The sequence below is a fragment of the Pelophylax lessonae genome, assembly GCF_965119305.1.
Source record: "Pelophylax lessonae genome assembly, chromosome: 2".
Taxonomy (NCBI): Eukaryota; Metazoa; Chordata; class Amphibia; order Anura; family Ranidae; genus Pelophylax; species Pelophylax lessonae.
Window position 1 is genome coordinate 350,192,972 of NC_138769.1, and position 12,563 is coordinate 350,205,534.

The 12,563-nt window shown below is 41.5% G+C and overlaps 1 protein-coding gene across 5 annotated transcripts in view; it reads left to right on the forward strand.

The window, feature by feature from the left end:
• INPP5B (inositol polyphosphate-5-phosphatase B) overlaps window positions 1–12,563 on the forward strand; it is a 214,173-nt gene that overhangs the window by 44,967 nt on the left and 156,643 nt on the right. For 4 of the 5 annotated variants that reach the window (XM_082245358.1, XM_082245353.1, XM_082245354.1 and 1 more), the window contains one exon: window positions 12,263–12,415. In XM_082245358.1, coding sequence (XP_082101484.1) covers window positions 12,263–12,415 — 153 coding nt within the window. Of the gene's footprint in view, window positions 1–4,947; window positions 5,121–12,262; window positions 12,416–12,563 lie in introns of those variants that run through there. The other variant, XM_082245356.1, reaches the window with a different exon arrangement.

Sequence of the window (12,563 nt, forward strand, 5' to 3'; positions counted from 1 at the left end):
TATGCAATCTGGCAGGCCCTTGCACTACATAGAAAAGGTAAATCTGAAGGAAATCTAACCACAAAAGTTGGATAGTGTGTATCCAGCTTTAGTCTGTAGGGTTCAATATTGGGTTGGCCCACCCTTTGCAGCTATAACAGCTTCAACTCTTCAGGTAAGGCTGTCCACAAGGTTTAGGAGTGTGTCTAAAGGAGTGTTTGACCATTCTTCCAGGAGCGCATTTGTGAGGTCAGGCACTGATGTTGGACAAGAAGGCCTGGCTTGCAGTCTCTGCTCTAATTCATCCCAAAGGTGTTCTATCAGGTTGAGGTCAGGACTCTGTGCAGGCCAGTCAAGTTCCTCCACTCCAAACTTGCTCATCCATGTCTTTATGGACCTTGTTTGTGCACGGGTGTGCAGTCATGTAGGAACAGGAAGGGCCAACCCCAAACTGTTCCCACAATGTTGGGAGCATGAAATTGTCCAAAATGTCTTGGTATGCTGCTGACACCTTAGGAGTTCCCTTCCCTGGAACTAAGGGGCCAAGCCCAACTCTTGAAAAAGAACCCCACACCATAATCCCCCCCCCCCCCCACACCAAATGAGTTGGACTAGTGCACAAAGCAAGGTTCATAAAGACATGAATGAGCGAGTTTGGGGTGGAGGAACTTGACTGGCCAGCACAGAGTCCTGACCTCAACCTGATAGAACACCTTTGGGATGAATTAGAGCAGAGACTGCGAGCCAGGCTTTCTTGTCCAACATCAGTGCCTGGCCTCACAAATGCGCTTCTGGAAGAATGGTCAAACACTCCTTTAGACACACTCCTAAACCTTGTGGACAGCCTTCCCAGAAGAGTTGAAGCTGTTATAGCTGCAAAGGGTGAGCCAACTCAATATTGAACCCTACGGACTAAAGCTGGATACACACTATCCAACTTTTGTGGTTAGATTTCCTTCAGATTTACATTTTCTATGTAGTGCAAGGGCCTGCCAGATTGCATACAAATTGAAAGTGTTTAGGTTTGACCTCATATTATCTGGTTTTGGTAAGTCTAAAGGAAAAAGTCTTCAGAAAATCTTATAGTGTGTATGGCCATAAGACTGGGATGCCATTAAAGTTCTTGTGCGTGTAAAGGCAGGTGTCCCAATACTTTTGGTAATGAAGTGTATGTACATATGCTAATTATTAAAAAAAAACCCTGTTGGGTTGAGTCCTGACCTCAACCTAATAGAACACCTTTGGGATGAATTAGTGTGGAGACTGCGAGCCAGGCATTCTCGTCAAACATCAGTGCCTGACCTCTCAAATGTGCTTCTGGAAGAATGGTCAAACATTCCTATAGACACACTCCTAAACCTTGTGGACAGCCTTCCCAGAAGAGTAGAAGCTGTTATAGCTGCAAAGGGTGGGCCAATTCAATATTGAACCCTATGGACTAAGACTGGGATGCCATGTGTGTGTAAAAGCAGGTGTCCCAATACTTTTGGTAATATAGTGTATATATCAGTGTGTAATGAGTGAAATTATTGTCACTAATACATAAAGTTAGGAAAAATCTTAGAGCCCCAGATCACATTTAAACCCAACAAGGTTTTTTTTTTAATAATTTGCATATGTACATATGTGTGTTTCTAAATAGAATGTCATAAAGCATTTCAAGTTTATTATTCCCAAAGCACTATCTTAGATTTCAAGTTTTCCTCTGAATTAATTGTATAACGTAACACATATATACATATATCAATTTACCATCGCTTCCTATTGAGTGAAATCATTGTCACCAATATATAAAGTTAGGACAAATTTCATAGTTAAAACCCAACAGGGATTTTAACCTATCCCCTCTCCACTAGAGATGAACTCGGGCATATTCAGATGCTCTTCTGAACCTATGTTGACAAGCCTGCCAGAAAGTTTTGACCTGTAGCGGGCCAACCATCTGAAGGCAGGGAACGCCTTTAATGCAGATGATTGGCTTGTTACAGGTGACAGCTTTCTGGTGGGCTCGGCCATGTGAGTTCAGAAGAGCATCTGAACAAGCCTGAGTTCATCCCTACTCTCCACCTCATACAAAACTATACAATTTTGGCTGGACCTACACTTTAAATCTAGGTTCACACTTTAACTGCTGCTACACAACCATGCATTGCTTTAATGCATTTCTGTAGCACATTTACCACATGTTTTGAAGAACTTTCATGCAAATGGTCCTTAAAGTGGGATTTCAATCCAAACATTTTTAGTTTAGGATAGTATGAGGAAGTAGAAACAAAATCTAATTTTCTTGACTGTTGATATAAGGACAGAATGTAAAATTAAATTTAAAATGTTACAGTGCTCACTGGATCATGAAGAACATGATTAGAATAAAAAAATCCCAATGGTAACACTTGTTTTGGTGAAAATTGTCAAAGGTTGGATTTTCACCCACTTTGGAGACATTTCTTCTCACTTCCCGTTGTGTCTCCTGGGCAAGAAGAATGTCAAAATCCCCACACAAGCAGCAATAAATACCTGACAGAGGTTCTAGCTCTTTCTCTTCATCTAAATCTAGAAAAAAAAAACTTTTTTAAATGGAGTTACAGTTTGATAAATAAGGTCTAGTGACAATTGTTTAACCTCATATTTCTTCTGATTTTTCTGACTTTTCCCAGACTCTACTTACCTGGGCTGTAACGGATCAACATACAAAAACTCAGAATTAGCACAGGAATGCATACATTTTTCATCAAAGGGTATTGCCTTTGAGGTTAAAGACTAGTAGGAAACAATAAAGATATTTTCCTGAATAAAGACTTTTTTATCCTGAGTGTACATTAGAGATCTAATTACTTAAATATAGAATACACATACACTATATTTTTTTCCCACAGTGATCTAGAATAATATGTTTTTTTATATATATATATATATATATATATATATATATATATATATATATATATATATATATATATATATATATATATATTTCTTTATTAAAGGTTTTCAAAAATACAAATTTATTAATACAGTCCCTCCTCTTTTAAAAGGAGGGAATACCTATACACTTATACCTACCTTAATTTTCCCCCTTACCCCCCCCCCCCCAATCCCCCCCTTTTCGGAAGTTAATAAGTGATCCCTTGATTTTCCTTTTTATAATCTTGCCCTGTTTCTCATATCTCAACCCTAATTTCATACTCCTGTTCTCCCCAGGACCTTAATAGTTCTAGTTTTCTTGTTTTTTCCACCCGTGCTAGAATAATATGTTTTAATATGGAAGTTTGTATCCTAACCTTGCATTAAAACACTGAACAAATCAATATACTGTCAAAATCAATATACTACTGCAAGGGCAAACAAGTGGTATTTACATTGCCAGGAATGTTTCTGAGTGTGCAGTGTGTGAGGAAGTCAAAGGATAGGCATCAACTGTTGCTAAAGTGTCAGACGAAATTAGAAATACTAAATAAAGGGGAAATATAAATCCTACATATATATCCCTGTACAGGTAAAACAAAGGATCAGGGTATATTTAGGAGAGTGTTTGGACCAGATTTTAATAGTCTACACATTCTAAGTACTGCTTGTTTATTCCCATGAAATTAGTTATATTTTGTGATCCTATCCTTTACCATAATATGGCAAAGCAAATTCTCCCAAAATGTCACTTTCTGTGTCTACTTATAGTCTTTTAAGTCCTTAAATTACTTATTTTTATTATTTTTGTCTCTTTAGTGTAGTAGTATATAATGTAAGGTGGATGGCTTAAGAGAAATATTTCCCCATAATGCTGTTGAGCTCCATCAAAGGAATGCATGACACTTATTTCAATTAGTACAGAGCTGCACTATGAGCATGGTTGTAGGCACAAAAAGGTGCCAAACTACAAAGAAGTCCTAATGACCGATTTACCAGTTCATTAGCTAGAGTAGCCTTTCTCAACCTTTTTAACACGGAGGAACCTAAAAATGACTTTCTGGTCCTATGGTATATTCGTGGTATGGTCACTGGAAAGTATGCTCCTTAGAATTGTAGTCATTAGGGAAAAACCCAAACTTACAGATAGCTAAAAAGACAATTGGTTTTTAACTTTAGAGCAAAATCGCTTATTGGTCAAGGGACCCCTAGCAACCTCTTGAGAAACCAAAAGGTTTCATGCATGAAACATTGGTTGAGAAAGGCTGATCTAGAGACAGGGTCTAGAAATGGCCTAATGGACGGATGCGGCCCTTTACGTACCTTTATCTAACCCTTGGGGCCCTTGAAATAACACCAATGATGGGGCATTGTTTTCTTCCACTGATGCTGAGACATGTTCTGCTCCCACTGGCCACAGTCTTGCCCCAATAAAGCCTGAAGGACAGTAAACTGGCCTTTTGCTCAAAAAGTTTGTAGACCCCAAACACCATAGTAAAACAGGCATTGCCCAATATTTATGAGGGTAGCTCATGGTGAAAAGGTAAGGGATCCAAAGGATGCCTTGAATAAATCATTCTAAGAATGAAACAATTTTTCTATTTTTAATAAAGATCTCAGAATCCATTTATTTTAGAAATAAGCTGTGTGTAGCTGAAATCTATTGACTTGTTAATGTGAAAAAAATATATTTTCCCTTTGCTTTGCTTTGATGGCTTTGACGTTGATACTTTATAAATTACTCAATCCAGCACAGGAAAAAAGTGAAGTTAAATTTAGTAAGCAGGGGTCGAATGCTCACAGCTTTATTAATAGGGGCATTAGACTAACAAATTTAGTTTATGTGTTTCATAGCTTTTTTTAATGTCTAAGCAGAACAAGCTAATGGGGTTGATATGAGCATTCATTTTGAAATGAACTGAAAGGCACTGTGTATTTCTTGAGCAGCTGAGAGGTTAACAGAGGACCGACTATCTGTAGCACTGTTTCCTTTTATTTATCTTAGCAGAGACAGGAGGGTACAGAGCACTTTCTGTAAATACTCCACATTGTTGAGTGCTTGCTATCTTTCCTTGTACTGCTACCCAGGGCATGATTCTGGTTGCATTGCACGACAAAGCCTTCATGTCTCCATGCAAGGTGTAAGGATACACAGTTTGTTTTTTTCACAAGCTTGCATGCTTTGTTCATCCGGAAAACAATGTTGAAGCCTTCAGAAAATGACAAATCTCCAGAGGGTAAGTTTAATGCATGCCTAATAGGCATTGGGTAGTGACTTCTGCTATAAGGCTCTAATTAGATGCCTCTCCTGCTTATATTAACATATACTAATATTTTAATAGGAGCTGGTTTTAAAGTTGTCTTTCTGCATGTTGCTTAACTAGTTTGTAATGTAGGTCACGCAATTTATAGAAAATCGTAGGTTATCTGGAGATGCAGCACTCTGTTGATTTACATCAAGTGGCAAAAACAAGGGTTTTATGATAAAATACTGCGTCCGTTGTTTTATTTAGATCAGCCGGATTTTTCCTTTTTAATTTCCAGGGCAGGTTAGAAATTGAAAGTGACAATGGAACTGATTGCTGTAGGCATGCAAAGTACTTTCCTGCTTTCTGATTTTGAATGAGGAAATTTTAGTACAAAACGTTTAGTACACAGTCATTTTTACCACATGTTTTATTTCAAACCCTTATCACACCTGAAAACCTAATAGTTTTTAAACCCCAAACCCAAATCTACCATTAATATATAAAGCCAAAACCTTTCTTTTTTTGGACTATGTCAGGATTTTATTCCTGTTTGTGTTTTCTTCCTCTTTATTGGTCTTGGTGATTTGTCACCAGGGCAGAAAGTGATGGAGATTCCAAAATGTTTAAATTCAGTAGAGGAGGCAATGAAAAAATCTTTCCATGAGGACACCTGCTCTAGTAACACCTATCTAAAGCTGACCATAGATGGGTGGAATTTTGAACAACCATTTTGGGGAAAGAAGGTTCTAAAGCCTCGTACACACGATCAGACTATCAGACGATCTTTTGTCTTGTTTTTTGTTGCATGTTTGTCTCATATGGAAAGTGAAGAGGTTACTTTCATAGAAAATTCCCATATGACAGAATTCTACTTCAGAAGTGATATCATGTGTTGAATTGTTTTGTATGTGTTCTTTCATTTCTGAGCATGCCTAGTCTTGCTCTTATGATTTTTTTCAGACGAAAACTGTACTAATTAAACGAAAATGGGACGTTGTGTTCACATGTAAAAAAAAATTTATAGCCTGCACATCCAGTTTTTGTCTTCCGAAAATTCGTAATTGGCAGTCGAAAGCACTATACTAACGATCCGAAAATCGGCAGATGGTTCGTCGGACAAAATTTTACTTCCGATTTTTGTATGGTGTGTATGGGCCTTAAGAAAGTTTGTTCTTTATTCTAATTGTTGGTGGGTCAAATCAACATTCTTTTTTGACCGCATTGGCAAGAAACTTAAGACTCGTACACACGATAAGATTATCGGACGGATTTTCTTTCGTTTTTTGTTGCATGCTAGTCTCATATGGAAAGTGAAGAGGTTACTTTCATACGAAAATTCACGTACGACAGAATTCAACTTCAGAAGTGATGTCATGTGTTGAATTGTTTTGTATGTGTTCTTTCATTTCTGAGCATGCCTATTCTTGCTCTTACGTTTTTTTTAGGACGAAAACTGTACTAATTAAACGAAAATCGGAATCGGACGTTGTGTTGACCTACGATAAAAATTTTATAGCCTGCACATCCAGTTTTTGTCGTCCGAAAATTCGTAATCGGCTTTCGAAAGCATTATACTAACAATCCGAAAATTGACAGATCGTTCGTCGGACGAAATTTTACTTCCGATTTTCGTATCGCGTATACGGGCCTTTAGAGGGATGGAAAGTTTTTTTGAACAAACAAATTTCCTACAGTAAATGTGGTCGTTTTTGTTTGGTAAAGTTCATTAAATAAAAAATCATATGTTAAAAGCAAATGAAATATTTCGAACAACAAACAAATGTTCTGAGAATTTTCATATACTTTTTCCTTAGAATTTTTGTTTGAAAATCTATCCATCTATGGCCAGCTTAAGAGGGCATTTCCCTAAACTATGGTCAAATTTACTCTCATTTCTTGTTTTATTTCCTGGACATTTGTGAAGTAAACCCTTCAGGACACAGACAGCAATAAAAAAAAAAAAAAAAAAACTGACAGGGGTTTTGGCCATTTTGTGGATTATTCAAGACAGAAAAACATACTATACGTTTTGGCTATAGATATATGGTAATAATAGATATAGAAGCGATTATAGAAGTGATTATTATTGCCAAAAGATACCCTTAAATGACCTCAGTGCCAGATGGACAGATTAGAGTTGCCTTGAGATGTTTAGCCTAACCACTATCAATAAACCTAAACTTTATAATATCACTGCAATAATTACTATATTATTATTCTGACAATAAATTCAAGCAGTTATTTAAAAAAAAAACTATACATCTGTACAGCAAAAGTTTTTGCACCTATATATAATGTACTTGTTTATCAGTTTGGAAGTGTCTACACCAAAATCGAATGATCCAGCACAGTCAGTGTTTTTTTTTTTACTTATGAAATTGATGATACAATGTGTATATAAAAAGAAAAAATAATTTCACGATAAGTATGAATTGCATGATGATGGGTAGACTTGTTGATGGGTAGACTAAATGTATTTATCTGCTCTGGCGATGTAACATGATTTTATAGCATTTTGTTCCTGATTTCCATGAAGATGATCTTGGCCCCTAAGGGGGAATCCTGAGAAGAGAAATGGATAAACACCATCCTTTTATGTTCAAATGAACATAAAATGTTTCTTTGGCCATTCAGATTCCACTGTATCTTTGAAAAAAATCACATTGATGGCAATAAGGCTCCGTTCACATGTCAGCGTATGGATCGTGGGCAGATGCGTAAGCAGCTGCATGCAGTGCAGATATCTCCTAAACTGTGCCGGTTTAGGAGATATTAATTGTACCTACAGGTAAGCCTTATTATAGGCTTACCTGTAGTTAAAAGTGGAAAAAAGCGGTATACTACCGCTTTAAGAGCCTTAACCTTTGTACTATGAATTCACAGTTTCTAGAATTTTCTCTAACCAATTCTTCTAAGATCATTAAACATCGGGTATGTATGTATATATATATATGTGTCTGCTCTTACATCACAGTCCCCAGCATTTCCCTATAGGTCAAAATTCCCTGAGTCCATCCTTACATCAGAGTTCAGTGTCCCCCCTTACATAAGAGTTCTCCTTTAAATCAGATTACCCCCAGCATCTCCTCCTTACATCAGAGTCCACAGAATTCCTCTTAACATTAAAATCCCCCTCTTAAATCAAATTTCACAGAGCCCCCTTTACATCAGAGTCTCCAGAGTTTCCCCCTTACACTGTAAGAGGGAACTCTGAAGACTCTGATGTAGGAGGAGTTCTGGGAACCCTGATTTAGGGGGAAAGCTGGGGACTCTGGTGTAAAAGGGAACTCTGTGGTCACCAAAGCTCCCCCTTGCATCAGAGTTTCCAGAGACCCCTTAAACTTCCCTTCCTCAGTCCGCCACAGTCTAGGGCACGACAAGTCCCACTGCAGAAGGCTGCTATACCTGAGTCCCCACAGAGGGCACTGTAAATTCCAGTATAGTGCACTGCCATTCCTCCCTGAGGAATGGAAACCTGCTATGCTTGGACTTGTACTGCTCTCTGTAGGGGACTGAGGAACTACTGCCTGCTATGCTAAGACTTGTAGTGCCCTCTGTGAGGGACTGAGGATTCCTCAGTCCTCCATATTCTAGGGCACTATAAGTCCCAGCATAGTGGGCTGTCATTCCTCAGTCCCTCACAGCTGGGGGGAAAAACAACATAGTTAAACATCTAAAGGACAACTCCAACAAAAACTACTAATAATGTACAGAGTCCATATGCTATATAATGTCACAGCCCCGCTACCCCTCACCTTCCACCTCGGGTGCTGTTATTGTGTAGGGCAAAGGGCTCCAGCTCCACCATGTTTGACTTTGATGTCAGATATGCAGGACTGGCTCAGCTCCACTCTCTTCCCTGGCAACTGTCTCTGGCGTCACGGGGGGCCTCTCCTCCTCCCCCAGCCACCCAGTGGCCCTCTCCTTCTCCCCCAGCCACCCAGGGGCCCCTCTCCTTTTCCTCCAGCCACCCAGGGGCCCTCTCCTTCTCCTCCTCTAGCCACCCAGGGGCCCTCTCCTTCTCCCCCAGCCATCCAGGGGCCCCTCTCCTTTTCCTCCAGCCACCCAGGGGCCCCTCTCCTTCTCCTCCAGCCACCCAGGGGCCCTCTCCTTCTCCTCCTCTAGCCACCCAGGGGCCCTCTCCCTCCTCCCTTAGCCACCCAGGTTACGTCTCCTTCTCCTTCAGGCATCCAGGGGCCCTTTCCTCTTCCCCTAGCCACCCAGGGGCCCTCTCCTCTTCCCCTAGCCACCCCGGGGCCCTCTCCTATTCCCCTAGCCACCCAGGGGTTCTCTCCTTTTCCCCTAGCCACCCAGGGGTTCTCTCCTTTTCCCCTAGCCATCCAGGGGCCCTCTCCTTTTCCCCTAGCCATCCAGGGGCCCTCTCCTTTTCCCCTAGCCACCCAGGAGCCCTCTCCTTTTCCCCTAGCCACCCAGGGGCCCTCTCCTTTTCCCCTAGCCACCCAGGGGCCCTCTCCTTATCTTCCAGCCACCCAGGGGCCCTCTCCTTATCTTCCAGCCACCCAGGGCCTTCTTCTCCTCCTCCTCCTCCACCAACCATTCTAAGACTCTTCCAACCTTCCTGGGACTACTCACCCCCTTTGCGTAGTAGACACCACAAATCTATGACCAGCCTGCAGAGTGACAAGTCGGGGCCTGGTTACCTGTATGTTCCTGGGCCAGGGAAGAGCTCTCCTCCCAGAGCAACAACCGATGATAGCAGAGTGAGATGACGGGCAGTCACTTCCTACTGATGCAGGTACACGCTCCCACCGATTTCTCCACATCTTAGGATTACATGATCAGACGGCCATTCCCCAGCCAGAGAAGGCGGGGTAAGTGTCAGACACCTGGCAGCCGCAGTGAAGGGACTGCGGCACACTGCTGCAACTTTTATATCTGAGGATTTAAAACAATCTTACTTGGGAGATTTCCCTAACTGCTCCCTTTTAAATGTTGTCGCTCCGCCACTGGCCGCGAGGCCCCTGTAGGTGCGAGGCCTTAGGCGACCGCCTAATTTGCCTAATTAGAGAGCCGCCTATGCTCTGGAGAGATTGTTGCATTTTAGTGCCTAATTGCTTGGTCTAAGCTACATGCCAATCTGTATGCAATTGCACTGTGTGTTGGCAGATTGCATGCAGATTGTAAACCAGACGGAGAGCTGCGTGTGTGTGGTGGCCCAGCAGACCAGTCTGCAGACAAACTGTTGGGTGGTGGCAGGCTTTCGTTTGTGGTGTGTGGGTGTGGGGACAGTGGGAAGAGTGATTAACACTGAGGTTCTAGCTTGTAGGATAGCTGGAGGAATCCTAGTAGTGTGTGATAATTGCTAGACTGCTCCCCAACCCTTACAGTGCACCAGATTGTATGCAAGATTTGTATCTGCCTGTGTGTGGTCAGCCAGCTGGATTGGAGTGGAGTCTCCCTCTAGTGGTGACCAAAGGCAGTGCGGGCTGTGATAGTGTCACAGCCAGTCTTATTACTCAGTAGGAGTTTCCCTTATTCCCTTATACTCCCCAGTCACTAAACCACGTCACGGTTAGCTAGTCGCCGTAGGCGTGGCCAATCGTGACAGCAGGCCTGGGTCATTAAAGCTAATTCGTTTAAGCAACCCTTTGTATTTCACTTGGCTAACACCTTGTGCCTCATGTGAAGTCATTGTTACCTTGTTTACCGCTTACCAGTTCTAGACCTTGTTTACATAGACAGCAAAGGAGATTTAAATTTGTGCCATTTAGCAAAAACTGGCCAAATTTAGATCCATTTATGAGCAGGCTGGTTTTACTGAAGTCAATCCATTGTTCAACTTCAGTACAACTAGCCTATTTGTTTTTTTTTTCGCTATAGCTCCCAGCCATGATCATTGTGTTCTGTCGGTGGGGAAGGCTACTGGAGCTTCCACTAACAGAACACAATAGAGCTGAAGGAGGGATACAGTCAGTGTTGATGGGGGGTTTGAGTAATTTTCTTTCTTTCAACCCATAGTTGAAGAAAATAAAATTGCATAATATATACCCTGCCTTACCACTACTCTAAAATCTACCCTGGCAACTAGAATGGTTTGTACACACACACAATGGCAAATTTAACTCACATAATTGCATATCAAGGCTGACAGGTGGAACCTCTGAAGTCAATGGGACTGTGGTTGCAGTAAAGCTGGCCATAGACAGTTTGAATCTTGGCCGGTTCAGTAGGGATCAGCCTAGATGCGAACCATGTATGAGCAGGCTGATTGTACCCAAGTTGATTGATCAACTTGGGTACAACCAGCCTGTTGGGTTTTTCATCGGGTTATTGCCAGTGGCTATAGCTGCTAGCAATAATCACTCTGTGTTCTCCAGGCTGAGATCACTCCCCCCGCCCCCCAGCCAGAAGAACTCAATAGCTCCGCAGGAGGGATTCCCCCATCAGTGCTGATTGTTTTGATGGGGCAATCAAGCAATTTTCTTTCCTGAAAATAAAAACCGCATTGTCTATGGCTAGCTTAAGTTTGACAGGCAGTGTTGGTTTTACAAAGTATGGCGCAGTATTAAAATGCAAACCCCCCCTTCAGCAGAACCAAAAAAAAAAAATAGTGTTTGGGTGGCGTCTGCATCACCTCGTGAATGTCTGGAAGCCTCTGCTCTACCACTCTCCGAAAAGGAATTTCTTTTTTAGAAAAGCGGTAGAGACTGTCACCCATGTAAACAAGGCCAACTAGGATACTCTGCAGCATCTGGTAGTTGCATTTTCATCCTCTGTACCAGATTATATGTCATGTATAAATATGTGGAAGGCCATGCAAAGACAGATACAGTGCTGGGGCAAGGGCCTTAAGCACGGAAGGCAAAAAAGCTTACAGTAAGTGCCCCCCCCCCCCCCCCACTTCTGCATGAACTACTTCAGCAGCATTGGTTGAAATTCCTACCCTCTGTGTGTTCCTGTCCTGCTGAAGTGCTAAAGGCTGTCTCTTATATTTACCGCTTGACCTGGTCCTGGACATATACATCCACAACTTCAGGAAAGCGACAGGTTGCTTGAGTTTACTTTGCATTATAAAGAGCTGAGTGTGTAAATTTGATCAGTGCCTATTGTCTACATCTGCTGCTCTATGTCAGCAACTAATTCACAATCCTTATGTTTATCTCCTTCAGCAAGACTTCCTGGGTTTACTTCTCCTCAGTTTTTGTGGCTGCGAAAGTACTGGCAGAGAAGCCTTCCAAATCTTAACAGTTTCTTCAATTTACCTCAGACAGAAGATTATGAACAAAACCACACTTCCCTAAGGCACAGCAAATCAGATGCAGGTAGGTTTTATGTTAGATACTGGCTTTATTGATAGCCCTATCAATGAGAACCACCATACCAAATTTCGTCCGCAGTCCATTAGGTTGATAGCATATTGCTCTATCTGCAGGAGTTTAGGTATGTAATGAAAAGGTTCTATTCACTCTT